Source organism: Gambusia affinis, linkage group LG07 (genome assembly GCF_019740435.1).
Source record: "Gambusia affinis linkage group LG07, SWU_Gaff_1.0, whole genome shotgun sequence".
NCBI lineage: Eukaryota > Metazoa > Chordata > Actinopteri > Cyprinodontiformes > Poeciliidae > Gambusia > Gambusia affinis.
In genome coordinates this window covers 13,106,516-13,126,317 of record NC_057874.1, presented here as the reverse complement: position 1 = coordinate 13,126,317, position 19,802 = coordinate 13,106,516, and the positions used below count along the sequence as shown (strand labels likewise).

The window sequence follows — 19,802 nt, the reverse complement described above, 5'->3', positions numbered from 1 at the left end:
ATCTAAAAAATACTCAGTTTTTTATTCTAATAACTAAATAACATCCAGAGCAGCCAGTGTGATGCACACACGCCGGGCCCTGGACATTTTCCCACCTCAGCTTCACTTGGTGTGTTGGTAGGAGTAGTTTGTATGTTCTGCCGGATTCTCCATGGCGACCTGCTGCTGCTGACCACCGTTCTCCTGACAGGAAAAAGTAAGACAAGATGTGTTGCAATAAAAAAAAAAAAAAACTATTTAAAAATACTGAAATGAGCAGCATTTGTTCATAAATTAAATGTGCTGAATTCTGTTGAGTGGAGGATTATTATTTATCTCCATATTACATTTTAGATCAGCTATGAATAAGAGACATCGCAGAGCCCTGTTTGTGTGAAAGTCATAGCTGACATTCACAAAAAAATTAATATTCAGATGTTAAAATATACAAATAAGGGCTTTATTTTATTATTGTTACTTTGTTTATCAGAAAATAAAAAGGACATTATAAAACTTTTACCATCTGCCTAAAATGAGAGCTCAGTATATCAAAGCATTCCATATAAAACAATAGAAGAAATAAAATTTATTTTTCAATCTCACATTTCAATCCATTTTTAAAATGGGTTTTTTTTTTTTAGTCATATTGGTTTGTAACTTAATATTTAGATTTTGTACTTTTAAGTATACATTATATTTTTAAATTCACACAAAACACCCAATTTTATCAATTCAAAAACAAATAATATTACTTTTGATATTATTTATTTGAAAAATAAATAGATTTTTCAAATAAAAATTAGGTGAAAAATTAGTTGTAAAAATTAATCGTTTATTAAAAAATTTGTAAATTATTTGAGAGAAAAAACAGTGCCGAACAGAAAACCTTTTACTACAGATTTCTAATGGGACGCTAATCTATTGGTAAACCCAGTTTAGGTCACACCGCATAAATCTTTAGATACTGTCCATGAGCGCAACAAGTTCATACATGAGCAATCAGTGGAAAGTGTGTCATACCTCTCCTGGGACATTGGAAGGAGGCACTGGGGTGTACTGGGGGATATAAGGCCCCTGCATAGTAGTGTTGGCTGGAATATACTGTAAGGACGACAGGAAAACAGGAATAAAAGACAGGAACAAATGATGTCAGGATGTCAGGACAGGAAGCCACTGGTTCTGTGCCATGAGGATGGGAAAGTGATACTGACTGTGCCCGTGCTGCCCAGAGACAGGTGGCTTATTTGCTGAGTGAGAGGCCCCATCATGGACGTGGGCTGGATGGACATGGCATGCTCCATTGTCGGGGTTAGCACTGTACCCTGGGAATGAACAGATGCACCAACATTCAATCAGCCTGTCACCATTAATCTGGTACAATGTTCACTTTCAACAGACAGAAAGGACAAATCAGGGCTCCTGTACGCAGTGAACAGCTGATAACTGTTCACAACTGGGAGCAAATACAAAAACCACACTAAACAGTGGATATTCTGAGATTAGATCAGACAGTTCAGAGAAAATGTATTTTTCATACTTGCTTATTTTGCTTTTGCTTTTATATTCAACTTCACACTGCTCCTGTCTCTCCCTGTCCTCATTCAGCTCTTTCTCTTGACCTTTCAGACTTCCTCTGTGTTAAACTGTGCACTCTAACTAGGCCGGTCATGATAACAAATTTTGCTGAGTGATTAATTGTCTCAAAAACTATTGCGATAGATGATAATATTGTTTGAAGACCTTTGTACACTGATTTAATGGAAATGACATAATAATGCATGCGATTTCCTGCCAAAGATAGATACACATTATTTTCAAAAGAACACTTAACACTGGAACTGATAAAATAAACAAAACAACCAAAAATAAAAATAAAATTGATTCTCAGTCTCCATTAACAAAAATGTACTTGAATAAAAACGAAATAACATAAAGCCAAAGTGTAAATAAATACTGCATTCAACCAAAAGAGTGCAGATTATGAAGTCTGTTTACCATATTGCCCTTCAGTAATCATTAGATTTAAATAGAGAAGATGGAACATCGACTACCTGATGCAATAGTTCACACTACACGTTAGTTCACACCTACATTTTCCCCTTACGACAATCTTAGGACGTTGATCGTTCTAAGATTGTCGCTTGCGATCATCCTGTAGTGTGTGGTGTGTTACGGTAGATCGTTGTTGCCGCTCCTAAATCAGGGGTTTTCCCCACTGGGAGATTAACGCAGCCTGTTGAATGTGACAGGTAGCCAATCAGAAAGCTGGATTCTCCTCCTGCTTTCTGAGGGGAAATTACAGAGGGGAATCCCTCGGCGCAACCTGAAGTCCAGTGGACATTCGAGATAATATGTGGAAACAACATCAATGTTTATAAAACATTTCGTACAAAGAATAGAGAAATGAAGAGGGGAGGAGTTGGAGCGAAATCGCTACAGTTGATAAACCCAGTAACTTTTCAGCTGTTCTTCGTTAACGTGACATAAATCGGTTCTAATGATTTTCATTCAGTCAGGACGTTACGCTGACACTAGAGCCACATGCACTGCAGGTAGATTGTAGTAAAGCATTGATTAATGCCTGGTTTTAAAATTAGTTAGCTGGACTTGTAGCCATTATTTTGTGTCCATTGTTGGACATCACACTGCATGATTGAATCCGATCAAACCGTTATACCTAGGATTTCTGTCGGCTAATGTGTGATCTCTCAAGTTTTGAAAATGGGCTGAGAATCGACTGACAGCTCTAAGATGGTGTAGTGTGCACTGGGCATTAAACTAAGGATATGAGGAAGGGAGGGTCGGTGGAGAGCAACCTTTTTTCATTCAGTGTCATCAACACAAAGACAAAAAGGCCGGAAGAGACGATAAAGCCGATAATTAAAATTAGGTCGACAGTTTTCATTTATCGTACGATTAATTAATTTATTGTTTATCGGGACAGGCCTAACTCTAACAACAAATAAATGGAGCAAAAGATTGTCTTCTGTGAGATACTCACAGCTGGCTGCATGAGGTATGACTGGTGGTGCATCCAGGACGGGCTGTGTACCTGTAATTATGAGAAACAATAACAAAACTCATTTGTGCTTTTCATCTGTTACAGTCACCCTTTGAGGTGTGCTATAAAAAGCAGAGGGAGAAGAAGAACTTCAAGAAATGCAGCTCTATTAGCTTAAATAATGTGAATTAACGAGGGATTCAGGTCAGATGTGACAAAAACAAGACTATAAAGCTAAAAACAATAATTATCTCAATGTGTCTCACCTGGTAGGAGGAGACAGGAGAATGCATGTAGGGTGAGAGAGAGGTCTGGGCAATCATTCGGTTTGGAGCCAGACTGTAGGGTGAGGAGTAGAAACTGTCGAACAGACAGAAGATCGTGAGAACAATGCGCGTTTTGCAGGTAAATCAGCAATATTTGAAGGTTTCTGCGCCGGCCAGCAGAGGGCGACCTTTCACTGCAGCTCGTCAGCCGTGTTTATTTTACTGTAGGGCTGGGGCTGTTTTCTGTCAGCCTGTGCATACCACTCACTCACCCATTCTGTAAGGCTGTTGGGTCATACGCTAGCGTCATTCCTCCCTGGGAAAACAACACACAGGATTCAGAACCAGTGAGGTCATGCAAACACTGGTGCGAAACAGCGTGTACTCAAAGAACAGCCAGCTAGCACGGAAAGTGTAATTTAAAACAAAACTTTTAAAAAATATTTTAAAATCTGGCTTTAAGTTCCTAATGAGGCAGACGATTAACGCTTTGGCTGAGATACCGTATCTCCGTCTCGACCCCAGGGCCTTCCATTATGGAGATACTTCCCCTGGCTCTGCCTCTTCTTCTGACCCCCGTCTGCAAACTTGCACAATAAGGGCTCTGTGGGTGCTGAGAAAGCAACAGATCAAACAAGTAAGTGAATTCAGTAATCACAGCAGGGAAGAAAAACAAAACATCATGTTTGTATAGTACAAAGAAAACACTCCACACACCGAGCACTCCTGGAGGAGTCTTGATGAATTTGCCATTGAAATGCTGAATTATGGCCTCACACTTCTCTGTGGACTCCATTCTGAAGCAAAAAAGGTCAGACTGAACTCCCGCTGCAGAAATCGGTTCGCATTACATGTGCAAATTACCTTGGGACTTTTAAATTCAGACAGAAAAGCCTCACCTTGCAAATCCCACGCCACGGCTGGTCCCGTTGGCGTCCCGGAGGATCCGGGTGGAAATGACCTGGCCGAAGGACTTCAGCATGTTTTCCAGCTCTTGCTCGTCCATGGACACCGGCAGGTTGGAGATGTAGAGGTTGGTGGGGTCCTGCTCTTGTTGCTGCACAGCAAGATCGGTTTTTATGAACCATTTGAAAGCATCGGGACTTGATGTTTAAGGCATGAACATTAAAAACGTTTCATTTGGCGTCAATGTAATTTGGGGCAGAAGGAGAAAAGCTCAAACTTGTTCAGTTTTTACACAAACTTCAGTAAATTATTTAAGGATTTTTTAAAAAAAATATTTATTTAAAATTTTTGTAGCACTAATAGCCTTTATACACTAGTACTTCAGTAACACCAAGTCTTGTAGCTATGAAGGGAACTTAACTGCAGACACACTGGACAGAGAGCTGAGAAGACACATTTTCAGGTAATGCCAAAGATTCTCAGATCATTCTCAGTTTCATTTATGACTGGGCTTTGACAGGACCACTTTAACACACATTAATGCTCTCAACTAAGCCCTTCTCTTGTAAATGTAGGGTTATCATCCTGCTGCAAGGTGAACCTCCTATCCAGTCTTGACTCTTAGAGCATCTGACAGCTTTTCCTCTCAGGACTGCCCAGTATTTACCCCCATCTCAGTGATGTTGCCTTTACCGCGTCTCATAGTGGGGATGGTGAACTCAGGATGATGTGCAGTGTTATATTTGACGTCTGTTTACTAAGTGGATACTATGTTGTATTTGTAGGCAGAGCTAAATTCTGCCTGCCAATAACTGATGCATACTGTATATTTAGTTTAGCTATTATATCACATATGTTTTCCTAATACTGTGCAACCTTTTTAAGCCTATCAGAGTAGAGTGGGTTGAATAAAATAGACACATATTTTGAAAACCGTGCACCGTTTTCCTTCCTCTTTGTGTCGATGTATCAGGTGAACTTTCAATACTATACACTGGAGTGTATGGATATTTTAAAGTGCTTCATTTTTAACGTAGCAATAACTTTTGAGTACTTTCAAAAATCTTTGAGAATGCATTTGGATTCCCAAATGCAGGATTCCTGTCATGACGCTACAAAGATTTTTGTCCTGGCAGCCACGAGACCTGTAGTCGGATCAATGTCTGCTGCTTCTCCTGGTCCATTAAAGTTTCATCGTATCTCAGGTTCTTGTCAAGCATCATTTTTTTTCCAGGATCCAATATGGATGAACTGTTTTAAGCAAGTTTTAACCTGATCGATAAAACTGAAAACTGCATAATTTGACACCCGAGACTTCCCATTAGTCACTCCCTCATCCTGCTGCACCTGAATAACTTAACACTCACAGCTATGAATGTGAAAGAAAAAAAGACACACTTCTTGGTACAATTTTGCTTAAATGGGGAGAACTTGAAAGCAGTAAATAAATCAAGTATGGAGACTATTCAGATGCATTTTTAAGGCAACAGCTTGAAAGTGAAACCTTGTGTGACTGTGCAGAAGCCCACAGGAAGCCAGGCATGAAGTTTAAGAGTTCACAGAGCAACAGGAGCCTGGCAACCGGGAGAAAAGAGGCTGGACTAAAAAGACAGGAAGGGAAAACAGAGAGTGAAAGAAGAGGATAGGGCAGAGAGTGGGTGGGAGAAATGAGCAGCTCAAAGGACTGAAATTTTGTACAGAAAGAGACGACAAACAGGATGGGATGTAGTCGATGTCTGGAGTGATTTAGGCAATTAAAACTGGGAATGACAGACAAGAGCAAAACAGGAAGGGAAGACAGATGAGCCTCTACCGATCAGCAGGCTCCTGCCTTTCATCTAAATCTAATATATTTCCACCATTCACCATCAAGCCTCCTGTCCCTGCTGCTAAATGATATATGATTACCCCGCAACCGCAAATAACAAAGGCTTCATTGTGGAATGAGCGAACTGTCAAGAGATGCAGTTGGAAAGCATATGAACTGGAACGGTGCGAGCAGCAAACAGGAGAGGACATGCAGCATCCCACAGTAATGCAGGTCTGCATGGCAGAAGTTGACAGAGGTGTTGACATGACGGCGCAACATTCTGAAGAATATTTATAGCATCGAGGCGTCTCGACAGCTAAAAGGAAGCAACGTGTTTTCTGTCACTTTAGTCACTCAGGATGCTTGTTATATAAAAGGTAGGTCTGAGCCCAGATGAAACTTTTGTTTACTGTTCCCCAGCCTAAAGTGAAAGCGAAGCCTCGTTTCACGTTCACACACAAACTCATCCCCGTCGTCGTTGTTCCGGGCCATCTCTCAGCCGCATCTGTTAAGGTGTGCCTCCGCGCTGACAGATTTGCCGGCTTGCGTTTAGAGCAGCGTGTGTGACGTCTCGGTTTGAAATGGGAGGTGCAGGGAGGTAAGAATGGGTCTATTTATAACTTTACCATTGTTCTGCTGCCCCGAAGCATGCAGCTCCGCCGGGCTCGCCGCCGCGAGTCCCGGATGGCTCGTTCAGGGACTGAGCATCCTCTGAGGTTAGCGACTGTAAGGTGTGGCTCGGCATGTTTGTGAACCGCACAGCTCAGCAACTATGGTGAAGGTCTGTGCAAGTGAAGCCGAACTTGATATCAAGGATGTCCTGATCAGGATTGTTGTTTTGTCTCTGATACCAATGAGAGTCATTTAAGGATAAGCATTTGCTATTAGAGGTCCAGTCCAATTTTTCATTAAGTAGCGTTTAAAAATCAAAACACAAAATAAGATCTATTAAGTGTCTTGTCCATCGGAGGAAAAATGTATTTGAATAGCTTTTTCCTTTTCTCTTTAGAAACTCAAACATTTAGAGCACAAATTTAGAAATGGATGAAGATTTAGCTTCACTGAATTAATTATTAATTGCAAAAAAGCCTTTTCTAAGAGATGTTAATCTTGTGGGTGTAATCAAAAAGGCTGCTAACTTACCCTCAATTTACACTGATACAAGCTTTTTGTGCTTGTATCTAAATACACCACTCAATGTCTGACGGATATTGTGGCGCCTAGAGGCCCCACAATATCCCCATAGCATGATGCATGTGTCTCCATGCTTTACAATGTACTGTGGCTTCACTTGTTTAGGGCTTGTCTGATAAACTGCAAGAAGGATCTTCTAGGCATTTCCCAAAGTTTACGGTGACTTGGTTTTGATTTGTTCCAATGGCACTTTTCATTTTTCCAACACCACATCCAGCTCATGAGAGGAGACAATATGCAATATTGGTCTCACATGGCTACAACATGTGCAGAAATAATAAATTTAGCAGTTTGGAAACAGCTCCATTTCCAAAAACATGGGCGTCCACCGTGTGGGAGTACCACCCATTACTCTTATTATGTTTACTCTGTTTTAAAAGCTGGCAACTTGAAAAGCTCTGAGTGGTATTTTACCAATCAGCAAAAATGCCAGTACATCAAACCAGTACGTCCCTACTTGATATTCATATGGTTTTCTCTTTGAACTGCAATAACCCAGTGACACCAAGCAGCTACGTATATTTAGGTTTATAGAGTAGTTATCAACACGTCTGACAGACAGCACATGCTGTCTGGGTGAGTCAAGTTTTGGTGTCCAGTTGCACTTGTCGAGTGCTAAGATATAGTGGATAGTGTGGCACTCTTACAGGGGAACTGCAGCAAACTTAGACACTGGATCTGGTTGCGCTGTACTAGTTCAGCTCAACTGGTCACATTGATCTCTGACAGTTTTAAAGAGCTGGGCCGAGGGAGACCCTGGTGTTGCATTGCAGTGGGTTATGTTTGGGTTTAGGAAATGGGGAGGGACTGGGACACTGGGATGGAGTGTATTAAGTGGTGGTGTCGGCCCCAGACCTGGGCCTGGATGATGGACAATGCCGGTTCTTTGTGCTTGTCCCATTGACAGTGGGCGTAGTGGCGCCCTCCCCAGGGTTTCCTCAAAGGGGAGCATGAGAGCCAGAGAGATCAGCTTAATGGGCCGACAAGAGTTGCTTTGACTGCAGACACTTTGACAAAGAGTTCAGAACAAGCGTTACAACTGGAGCAGGTTAGTGGCATACACAGGGCGTGAGGGGAAGCAAGAGGGGGAGAGAGAAAGACGAGGGAGGAGGAAGGTGAAAAGACAGAAAAAAATGAGACTGGACGTCTGGAATACAAACAAAATCAACAAAACCATGGCTGCCAAAACCACTTTTAGGAGTAAACACAAGATTTGAAGTTGTGCACTCGCCACCAGGATGACAGCTTCATGTAGCAGTGTCACTTTTATACAGCAGGATTAAGAGGTGTGTACTGTGGATGAACACAAATAAGTCTGTAAGTGAACACTGACTATCTACCTGTTTGGGGATCAACAAAGGCCTGTTTTCATTATGCTACCCTGAACCTTACACCCAACAGCACCATTACTCCAAACCCTCAATTTGTGGTTTGTGATCTTTGTGATAAAAAATCTTTTAGAATTAAAACCATAATCATAAACTGTGTAGGTTTTGTGATTTTTATTTGTGCATCAGATTTTGAAAGTTGTAAAAAATATCCTAACATTTAGTTAAAATATCACTCTGTTTGGAAGATTTGTTTTTTTGTATTTGTGGACTGTCAAAGGCAGAACTTTCTGATTTAAAATATATTCCAGTTAAACTTCACAGAAAATAAAGAGTTTAAACTTGCTTAACTGAGAAATATTGCTGAGATTATCTAACAAATAAAAAGCATTTTTCACACTCCCTGTACTGAAGGTTTAGGGTGACATAAAATGCATTGTCACCCTACCTGGGTCTTTTTCAGGGACTGATATATAACCAGAAAAAATGCAGTGGAAACAGAAAGAGGGTGAATAGTGGTCCTGGAAAATAATCTGGTTTCTGTAAAATCTTCCAAAGTTGGGAAGAGCTCTCAAGACACAAACAAGTTGGATGTTAAGGTCAACTGAGACTTATATGTGACTTAGATGTCATACTTTATAAGAGGAATTGCTCTACAGAGCAGAGGAAGACTGGAATGGTTCTTACTTTGGCCATTTGAGCCTGGACTCCGCTGGATTTCAGAGCTGTGACGGCTTTTTGTGCAGCAGCTGGACTGTCAAAGTCCACAAAGCCATATCCTACAAAAAAAGAGCAGCTGGGGTTAAGTCTACTGTCATTAAGAGAAGTAAAACAGCCTTTAATCCTGCCAGATCAAAGTAAAAAAACACAATGACAGCATTAATATTTTAGATTACCAGAGTTAAAAACTTTCTGTAGTATACAAACCACTCCTAATTCATTTTTCTTTCATCTGTGAAAAATTATCTTTATCATCAGTTCTTCAAGATTTCCAAACATTGTTTAAACTTGTTCTTTGGGACTTTGAGGCAGATTAAGGCAATCAGACTCATTGGAAGCAAAATATAAAGAGGGATGGCGGTATACTTTTCTGTATACTATTCTGTAACTAACAGAGACAACCAATGAAAAAATGATATAAAACAGTAATGTTAAAAGGCCTTATAATAAATGAAAGACATGGTTCACCTTTACATTTGTTGGTAGTTTTGTCCAAAATGGCTTTGGTGGAAACGATTTTGCCATACCTTCAGGGGAAAACAGAAAACAGAATCAGTGACAGCTGAGGTGACCAAGAGACACAGACAGGAATCTTCTCCTACAACATGCATACCAACATTTCCACATTTCCTCAGGGTTCCAGACTACAGGTGTTCACATGAATGCGTACTCTGTCCTTCCTCTGAGCAACTCTGTCTCATAAATGCCATGATCTTCAGGGCTTACAGAAAACTTTCTGCGCCTCTGCCCTACTGACTACGTCGCCGCTTGGGAACTGTACAGTACCTCTATTCCTAGATCTTTTTCTTGAAAGACAGGAGACAGCACCTCAGGGACAACAACTATTTGTTCCAACACTGTCTTCATCAGACTCAAACAGGATAAAACATGAACACCTGGCTTGGAAATCCAGCTCTGCCTTTTGGGTATTTTTGGCCCAAATAATGCTTAGAAATGCTGCTTTAAAAAAAACAAAACATATTTCTCTATTTTTGAATTACCTATGAAGATAAAAAGACACAAAGCATATTAAATATTCTGGTTTCTGTTCATCTGCTGTGGCTGTCAACAGAAACAAAAACCAAAGGCCAAACCTTAAAGCAGGGGAATCAGTTACTGCATTAATGCCGTCTCATAAATATTCATTGTCTGAAAATTAGCTTAAAAGCAGCAAACTAAAGGCTTTATGTGCAGCCTGATGGAATGCAGTGTTATAGGAGTGTCCGCCAGCTCTACAGCCTATTAGACCTGCCTTCGCCTTTAGCTTGTGCGGGAGGCCGGTGTTCCTCTGTTTGGGCGACATGGCGTCTGGGTGGAATGTACACTGAAACCTGATGCTTCACCCCTCCAGTTTGCTTTCCTTTCTACCACGTCCCCCTTCCTCCCTCCCTCCCTCGCTCCGTCTCTCCCTCCCTCTTGCTGTTTTTCCACCCTCACGTTACAGCAAACTGCTGGGTCCTACGCTCCCGCCCTGTTGCAGCGGACATTTAAACGGATGACTCAGACCGGGCTAGACAGCTAAAACCTTGGTCACACAAGATGACACCTAGCTTTAAATTTAAACTGCAGGTTCTTCCCCCCCCCCCCCCCCCCCCTCTACATTTCTAGGAAAAGTGAAGCTCAAAATCCTGTAAAACAGCTTTTATTTCCATTCATCCCCATGCACTGGCAACATCCCCCTTCCTATTCTCAAGTACAAATGAAAACATTTTCTGTGTAAACTGAAAAAAATGCTTGAAGATTCAGCTTTCCTGCTAAGTTCGGCTGCTGTTTTTGAGAGCTGCTTCACATTGGTGCTGCATGGAGCTGATCATCTTCTGGCACCTGTGAGCAGGTATTTCAGTCCAGAATGATTGAACCACAAAGACCTCATCTTATTGCTACAGTACTACCATGTTTGATCCTTCATAACATAAATTTACCCCCAGCTTTAAACTGAATAATACTTCAAGTTTAGACAAAAACATTTTGATCAGCCAATCACACTTTGAGTAGTGGTTAAGTTTGCATTAAGGTATATCAAGGTTTTAAAAAGTTACATTAGAAGTTCACATTGCCCTGTTCCTTCAGCCGTCATAATGATTTGCCAGAGAAGGCGCCATTGTTTTCTCTACCTGGATGGCGCAGCACAGCCCCTCCCCCACCTGTTGCTACACACATCCAATTAGCTTCTTAAACGAAGCCATCTACATGTTTACTTCTCGTACAAAAATAAGACAAAATTAGGTTGCTCCAAATAGATCCTGGTCACAAAAATCTAAAGCAGCAACAGCTATCACGCCATCAAATTACATGCCCGTTAATCAGCTGACTGTTGTAAATTTCTCCAGGGCTCATTTTCAAGTTCCTATTAAAGTTCATTCTTCAATTAAGTCTGCTTCTACGTTCAGTTTTAATTTTCCATGTGACAATTGAACAGATACCGAAAACCAAGAGTGTTACATCATAGAGTTGCTTTAGTAAAAGCTTAAAAAGCTTGCAACTGCAACTGCAACCTGTATTGTGTCTCCTTCTATCATAAAGTGGAGGCTGTAGATTTGTGAATTTATGTATTGACGTTTTTAGAAAGAAATCCCACAACTCTAATAGACACACTGCTTCACTGCTTTGTGGCTTTCCATAATCATCTAGCTACTAAGCGATGGTTATTACACATACATATTTACACAAACTAAAAATAGTTTAAACAAAGGTCAGCAAAATCTTTAAATCAGATGACCAGACTTCCTCAACAAAAATCCTCTGAAAAGTACCACCACATCACATCATGACACTTCGTGGAGGATCTAAGATGAAAATCAAATGTCAAAAATCTTGTTCACATTTTTTTCACAGAAAATAAATGTGAACTTATGAAACAAAATGAATAAAATATTTTAAGAATACAGAAGTCTTTGTGCAGTTTTATGCATGTTACTTCTCTTTTCATCCAATTTTTTTTTTTACCTAAATCTAGTTTGATAAAACTAGTCTATTTCAAACTAATCAAACCATATGCTATATAAAGCCTTAATTTAGTACCTGAATTGGGAGTGTGAAAATTCTACAATTGCATTGAAAATATGCCATGAATACTTACAGTATGAATATAATGCTGTAAAAAGTGTCTCTTCCAGATGTTTTATGTTTTTGCTTTTTGTCGTGTTTAGATATTTCACAGACCAAACAAATTTTAATGTCATACAAAGGTAACCTGACAAAGTAATCTGAGTAAATACAAAAAAAAAAAAATGTTTCCAAAAGACGATTTAATGTTAAAGGCGAAAAATTATTAAATACTGAACAAATTGAATTACCTACAAATGGAAACTGCCATTCACCAAACTCTAAATCCTGCCGGATCTGTGCAATAAAAAAATCGCTTATACAAGACCTGTCTGACAACATGAAGTAGGCTAAAAGATCTTTATCAACATAACTTCATGCCCCAGTGAAAAGGAATCAAAAACACAGCAAATAACTGGTTCTAGTCTGATTAAAGGGCCATTTCCAAAGCTCTAGGAACACCAATGAGAACCTATTATCCAAAAAGCAAAACAGGGAACAGTGGTGACCTTATGTAGGAGTGTCTGGCCTCCCAAACATCTGAAGCACTGCAGGTCTCACTCGCCTAAGATAAAGTCAGTGTCTATGATGCAACGGTCAGAAGAGATCGGGTAAAAATGGCCTCCATGAGCTTCAAAGAACAAAATTCTCAGGGACAGCAGAGTGAATTTGCCAAAAAAAAAAATCTTGATTCTTTCCGAGCATTTAGGAAAAAAAGATTCATTGGAATAATTAGACAAAATCAACATTTTTGGAGGGTTTGTGGCCCATTACATCTGACATAAAACTGAAACCATTAAAAACAAAGAAGATTGCACCTAAAGTCAAGCATGGCCTTCAGGAGCAGGACTACTTGTTGTAACTTTGAGCCATGAAATCTGCCAGATACCACAGGAACAGAAATTTATCCATCCATCCATCCATTTTCTGTTCACCCTTGTCCCTAATGGGGTCGGGAGGGTTGCTGGTGTCTATCTCCAGCTACGTTCCGGGCGAGAGGCGGGGTTCACCCTGGACAGGTCGCCAGTCTTTCGCAGGGACAGAAATTTATGAAGGAGAATATTTAGCCAGGCGTTTGAGATCTTAACCCGTTTAATCCCACCAGCAACAACTGTTGCCAAGTATAAAACCTACATTTTCACTAACATAACCAACATAAAATGTAATAATTCATAAATATCATGTGTTAGGGAGGACCAAGGATTGAAATCCATGCACTTATTTTTGCAAGAAAAAATTTGGGATTAAACGGGTTAAGTAAAAGCACACTTGGACAATGAAACTAAGCACAACAAACACCTCAGCATGATTCAAAAACAAAATTAATGTCTGGCAGTGGCCTAGTCAAAGCCTGGACAAGATGTTGTGGCACAACCTTAAATAGCTAAATCATGGCTAAAACATGTCCTCCATTGTGGCTAATTTAAAGCAATTCTGCAAGGAGGAGTGGGCCAATACTCCCCAGTGTAGTTCAACAGTCATCTATCTAGCTTTGTATCTCTTTTTTATGCAAATATTTTTACCTGTACTTTAAAAAAAAATTGACTCTTTTTTTTATTTTACTACTCACACTATTACAGGAGGAATATGTATTTTTTCTCCGTTTTTTTTTTAATCGTCTATAAGCAGTTCCTGGAGCTCCAACATAAATTTAATACCAACCTGTAATATTTTAACATTTTCAAGTTGAAATCTTCTTATTTATTTAATCTTTTCTACAGAAGAGAATCAAATGTTTGTTGTTGTTTTTTTTTTAGGTTTTTGTTTTTTCAGGAACACCCAGGGAGTCACTAGGCGAGTTGAAAAGTGACTTCAGTCCCTCCGCAGTTGAATACCAGCCCACCACTCGGTGAAGGCCAAAAGGACTTAAAAGACAACCCTAGCCCATATATGGCCAGCTGACATTCTTTCCCAGCAGGCTTTCCAACCTTTTTCCCACATCATTTAAGACCCCACCCCCCCTACTGGTAGTCACTTCTAAAGCTCCGTTCCTCTATTCACCTCCTTTCCACTCCACAAAGATGTTTCTGTAAGTCTGCCTCTACACTGAAGTTTCAGCATTTCATGCAGCAACCACAGGTTTCACGCTGGCTTTGATTGCTACTTTGATCAGACGTAAGCGTCGCCATGCGCCATGTGATTTCACTCAGTCAGTTTAATATCTACATACGTCTGAATGTGTTACAATGTTGACAAAACCACAATAATTAGAAAGGGTGGGGCTGGCGGGCATACCAGACACACAGTGAAGCCAAGACTTATGAAATTTGTCTACACCACTTCACAGACGGATTTTCCTGTGAATGAATCCTGGAAATAGGATTGCATGACTAAAGGTCACCTCTCTGACGTACAGAGTTGTTCTGACCTGCAGCCGCCGAAACCAGTTTGGGTGCTTTATAGCAACCTTTATCTCTGACTTTATATCCACACACACACAAATATGCAGGCTCGAGCGGATTTTTTTGTCCCACAGGAAGTAAAATATTTGATCAAAAGTAAAAAACACAAGACACTGTACCTTTTGGTGGCTCCTTTCCATGTTGCCCTCTGGTTTTGACTTAGGTTTCTATTATTTCCTGCTGAGTCTTAATTATTTTTCAGATCATGATTTATTTCTGTGTGATGAATAATAAACAAAGTGATGCCCTGCAAAACTATTGAATCTTTTTGCTTTTTGTCGCAAACTCAAATTTATGTGACAGACTAACAGAAAAAGTGCCTAGCTGTTAAGTGAAAAGAATAAAAAATCTAAAAGGTGAGGCATAAATTTGTACTTAAATGTTTTGCAGCTTTTAACAAACTACAGCTAACTTCATCAGTTTTACCACCAACTCTAGACAGATATCCTGACTTTAGTGATGAAAATATTCCCACTGCATGATGCAGCTACCATCGGCGTGGTATGTTTGGGTGATACACGTTTTTTTGTATGTCAAAAAAAAACTTTACTGTTTGAGCTTATCTGACCCGAATGCCTTCTTCACATAATATTTGCTGTGTCACTCAAACAGCTGGTTGCAATTTGCAAACCGGGCTTCCTACGACTCAACGTCATCAGTTGTTTTCTTCTGTCCACTTATCCAAAAAGGGCAGATTTGTTGTTGAGGGCATGTTGTCCTGTTAGGATATTCTTCCACCTGAGCTGTGGATCTCTGCAGCTCTGCCACAGTCATGTTAGAGGCATTTAAACTTTACACTTCTCCAAGCCTCATCTCTGACCTGTCTGCTGTGTTCACTGCTCTTCACTATGCTTTTTTGTTCACTGTTATCTAACAAACCACTGAGGTTTTCACAGAACAGCTGGATCAGATTAAAGTCAAATTAGTGACAAATTAGGTCACTGTTAAAAGCAGGGCTCGAAAAAGCTTTTTTTTTTTTCCTGATTGTTTGTTAAAAACAAATCCTCCATACATTGTGTTGCATGGAGGATCACAATATAATACATAGAAGATTGTGGTTGTAATGTGGCGAATTCTAAATAACTCCCAGTGTTATGAATAATTCAGCACTATAATGTTTCTGTGTTTTGCTCCATTCCTGCCTAAACAGCTCTAGAAATGAAATCATGTGTTCTACAGATGAAGGGCTCAGTTCTGGACGGCGCAGATGTGTTTCCTCGCACTGGGTTTCTCTGGGACTCTTTCTCTCATTCAGTATCAAAATCAAAAGTTGTTCCACGTAATGTGGACTGGAATGTACAATTAGGTTCGGTCACACAATAATGTCATTTATCATAAGGAGATATAAAAAGCTTGCAGTGAGATAGTATCTTTGATATAAAAACGCTGAATGTCCTTCATCACGTGGTACACTCTTAAAGGTTTACTTGGTTTCCATAAAGCCAGAAGTAGGGCTGTAGTGATACACTAATCTCACAATACAGTACACACGATACGATATATATCACAATATTCAGCAAATGATATGAGTGAATACATTTTAAAGATTTTATTAAAGATTTTAGAGGAACAGAGTGATTTTGGTGACATTTTGTGACTGTTGCATAGACTTAGATTCAATTAATTGAACTGATGGTGTAATAAATGTTTTTGTTATACATTTGCTTTGTTTAAATGTTTATTGTGTGGCTTTGTGTATTTGGCTAAGCAGAAAAGAAACCTTTTTTGTATTATTGACTTTTATTATAAATTGTAATTATCTATTTCATTTCATTATTAAATTAATTGTAACTGGTTGTTTTGTTACATGTCATTTGTAATCTACATGTAGAAAATGTCATGTGTGATAGCTGTCATTTAATTCATGTGGATTAGACATAAAACTCAAAGTAGGATTTAATGTATCGACACTACCGGGTGAAAAATCGATATTTTGAGGGGAAAAAAAATTATACATATTGTAGAATCAATAAAATTACATAACCCTAATCAGCAGTCATCATTGGCTATCTTTTATATTTACAATACTATAATGTTTCCTTTTGTTAAGCAAACTAAATCGGCTTGTGTTATATACACATTGTATGTGCGTTTAACCCTTTCAAACCAAACGGATCTGCGGCGATCCAGCCAAAGTTGCAGTACCGTATTTCCGCCACACTTTGCGCTATCTGAAAAATACCAGCGGTTTCTGAAAGGGGAGACGTTGCGCTCTCCAGCCAATAATGGGTTATGATGGTAATTTCACAGCGAGTGAAATTAATCTGAGGGGCGCTCTTTTACTGGACGGTAAGTTGCAAAAATAACTTGCTAGATATTTAAAGTTCCAGTTGTCATGGACAAATGGGTAAATCTATTTACTCACACGAGATTTAAAGAACTGAGAACAATTAAAATGAGCAAAAATATCCAGGCGCATATTTGAAATTTAGATGTAAAATGGTTAATAAGATGTTAGATAAACTTCTGCAGTGGGCAGCGTTTATTCTGGGTGTTTGCAATAGAGCAGCTCTGCATTTTCCCCTCCTTCACCTGTTTCAGTACACTAACAGTTGCTTGTACACATGGCTCTTGTTTACAAGTCAGAAAGTCGACCCTCTGGAAGGTCATGGAATGGAAACTAAAAGATCTGTTCATTCAGGTCATTTCATTCTTAAAGCATACAGGCTAGACCATATGATAGGTACTGGGATGCATCTAAAAGTTGCAGGTTAGCAGGTCTAAAATCACTCACGGTTGGCAGAGCTTCACGAGGTCCTGATCCGTAGTTCCTGGATGGAGGCCGCGGATATATAGGTTCGTTTTACTGAGCTGTTCCCCACCTCCGCCGCTGCTGTTGCTACTACTGTTGGTGTTGGGACTGGGAGGTGCCATCTGGTGGCCGGAGGACACATAGGACTGCTGCATTGGGGAAAGGGAAGACAGATATAATTTATTCACTGTGTGAAACAAGACTAGTAAAAAGAAAATTGCCAAGATTAATGTAATTCACTGGAAATCAATGTGAGAAACTTAGAGCCGTGATATTCACATGTGGAGAGATGGAAAATAATCCTGCATCAAACAGTTGATTATGTGGGAGCTGTGAAAATTGATATCATACAGCCCGCATGTCAACACTCTTTAATACAGTACATTGAAGGGGAATGTGGGGCCTCTTGGCTAACTGCTCCATGCAGGGAAAATGGGGCCTCTCATGCTTTCTCAATGTTGGGTAACTTCTTTCTTACTTGTCGAGGTATTTGCCCTTCGATTTAAGGAACCCAGAAAACATTTAGTCCCGTTAATCTGAAATAATTAAAATACTATAAGCCAGTTGTTATTAATCCAGCTCCTTTATTTAGGTCTACAGATAAAAATCAAAAAGTTGAACATTAAAATTTGCTCAAACCTGCCTCTTGCTTGGACCTGAATGTCTCACGCCATTTAATCTAAAACTGCATTGAAGATGTACAAACAAAAAGATCAAAACTGGCAAGAGACTGATAAGGAGGGTTAAGTTCAAATTACAAAACAAAAGCGAAACAAAGGTAATGTAAAGATAAAAACAATAACAATGCCAGCAGGCTGTATATTATGCCAAAAGTAAGTTTCTCACTTCTGCTACATTTATCTGTTTACAAGGACCGGTGCCAGATTTAATTCAAGATGACGGTGTGGACGGCCACCTCAGTGTTACACTCGTTGTACTTTTTGTTGTTGTTCTTGCACCTGATGTCTGTACACTGTGAGCAATTGAAACCAGAGTCAGATTGTTTGTGCACAGCATCTTGACCAATAAAGCTGATTCCGATTGTGAATTTAAGTCGTAAACTCCAATGGTGGACTAGTCCGTGACTCACCATGTGCAACATGATGGGATGTTGCACAACTCATGCATCTTCTAATCTCATCTCAACATGGGACTGTGGCTGACTTAGAGATATCAAACAATGTGTTGTGTAACTATTCATATGTGTGTATCTTCATAAAATAAACAAAGCTGGTTTTATTCTTTTCATTTTGCCAGTCACACACAAGAACTCTTCATTTCAGACTTCAACCCATCAGGTCTAAAAGGAGTTTTAGAGCCTAAGGTTTATCTGGCCTAATGTTCTATTAGTTACAAAAATACTTTAATTTGTTTTCATTTGTTAGAGTAGGATTGATGCATGGAAAAAATAAAAACAAAACATCTTTCATTTAAGGTGTACAGAGCAGGTCATTGGACAGAGCCAACAAGAGGACAATGGGTTAGCATAGCAATGAAGGAAAGGGTCACTGATCAACCTGCTGGTGTTTAGGAAAAGCCCAGCGGGACGACATGCTTAAACAAGGACCACCTACAACGTCAACCAACTCCACTAATTGGAACCCATTCATGAGGCAAAGACAGCTCTCCTCACCTCTGCTTTGTTGACAGCGAGTAAAAAACAACAATAAAACAGAGAAAGACCCTTAACCTCTACTACCATCATGATAGACAGGTGACATGTAGCCCAAATCTTTTTCTCAGAGAGAAATGACAGAGATTTGTAGTATTATCTTATGTCATATGTTACATTCCATGCATTCATGAACATATAATAAATGACTGTTAAGAAAGCAACATAATTTGCATTTCTCTAAATAAAAACAGAAACATACAGATTTTGTTACTGCATGTCTTAATGACCTAAAACATTAGGTCATTAGAAAGACCTAATGTTTAAAGACAGAAAAAATAATTTTGATATAATTTTAAACAAGGAGCAAAAACATATATATCTTAAACAGTTTATGTAAATATCTAGAGTTAACTGTGTATTATTAAAAAAATCCTAAAAATTACCAAAAGCGGCAGTAAAAACTGGATAGAACATTATGATAGAACATAGAATAAAACATTTTTAATAGCACAGTTAAACTAATTTAACTAAAAATGCTTTGAGGTTTATAGCTTTTTCACATTAAATGGTAGACGGTGACTAATTTGTTCTAATAATGAGCTTGATTTTAATCTGTCTGCAGATCTTTTCAGTGTGCAAATTATAAACTGCGGAGTAAACACAGTCTGGCTGGAGGAGTTTATCGTGTCACAGAGTAATTCTCGATGAATATGGTCTGGAGGCGGCTAATTTGTGAATGAAAGAACAGGAAAGCAGAGACCTTTAATCTCATTCATAGAGTCTC

At 39.4% G+C, this 19,802-nt stretch overlaps 1 protein-coding gene across 1 annotated transcript in view; it reads right to left on the bottom strand.

The window, feature by feature from the left end:
* LOC122834489 (RNA-binding motif, single-stranded-interacting protein 2-like) overlaps nucleotides 1–19,802 on the bottom strand; it is a 41,096-nt gene that overhangs the window by 4,381 nt on the left and 16,913 nt on the right. The window contains exons 2-13 of the mRNA XM_044122980.1: nucleotides 17,386–17,552; nucleotides 9,673–9,731; nucleotides 9,172–9,263; nucleotides 4,146–4,303; nucleotides 3,964–4,043; nucleotides 3,750–3,859; nucleotides 3,519–3,562; nucleotides 3,247–3,340; nucleotides 2,981–3,031; nucleotides 1,191–1,301; nucleotides 1,000–1,080; nucleotides 96–183 (exon numbers count right to left, since the gene is read on the bottom strand). Of these exons, the coding sequence (XP_043978915.1) occupies nucleotides 103–183; nucleotides 1,000–1,080; nucleotides 1,191–1,301; nucleotides 2,981–3,031; nucleotides 3,247–3,340; nucleotides 3,519–3,562; nucleotides 3,750–3,859; nucleotides 3,964–4,043; nucleotides 4,146–4,303; nucleotides 9,172–9,263; nucleotides 9,673–9,731; nucleotides 17,386–17,552 (1,128 nt within the window). The 3' untranslated portion in view covers nucleotides 96–102. The remainder of the gene's footprint in view (nucleotides 1–95; nucleotides 184–999; nucleotides 1,081–1,190; nucleotides 1,302–2,980; nucleotides 3,032–3,246; nucleotides 3,341–3,518; nucleotides 3,563–3,749; nucleotides 3,860–3,963; nucleotides 4,044–4,145; nucleotides 4,304–9,171; nucleotides 9,264–9,672; nucleotides 9,732–17,385; nucleotides 17,553–19,802) is intronic.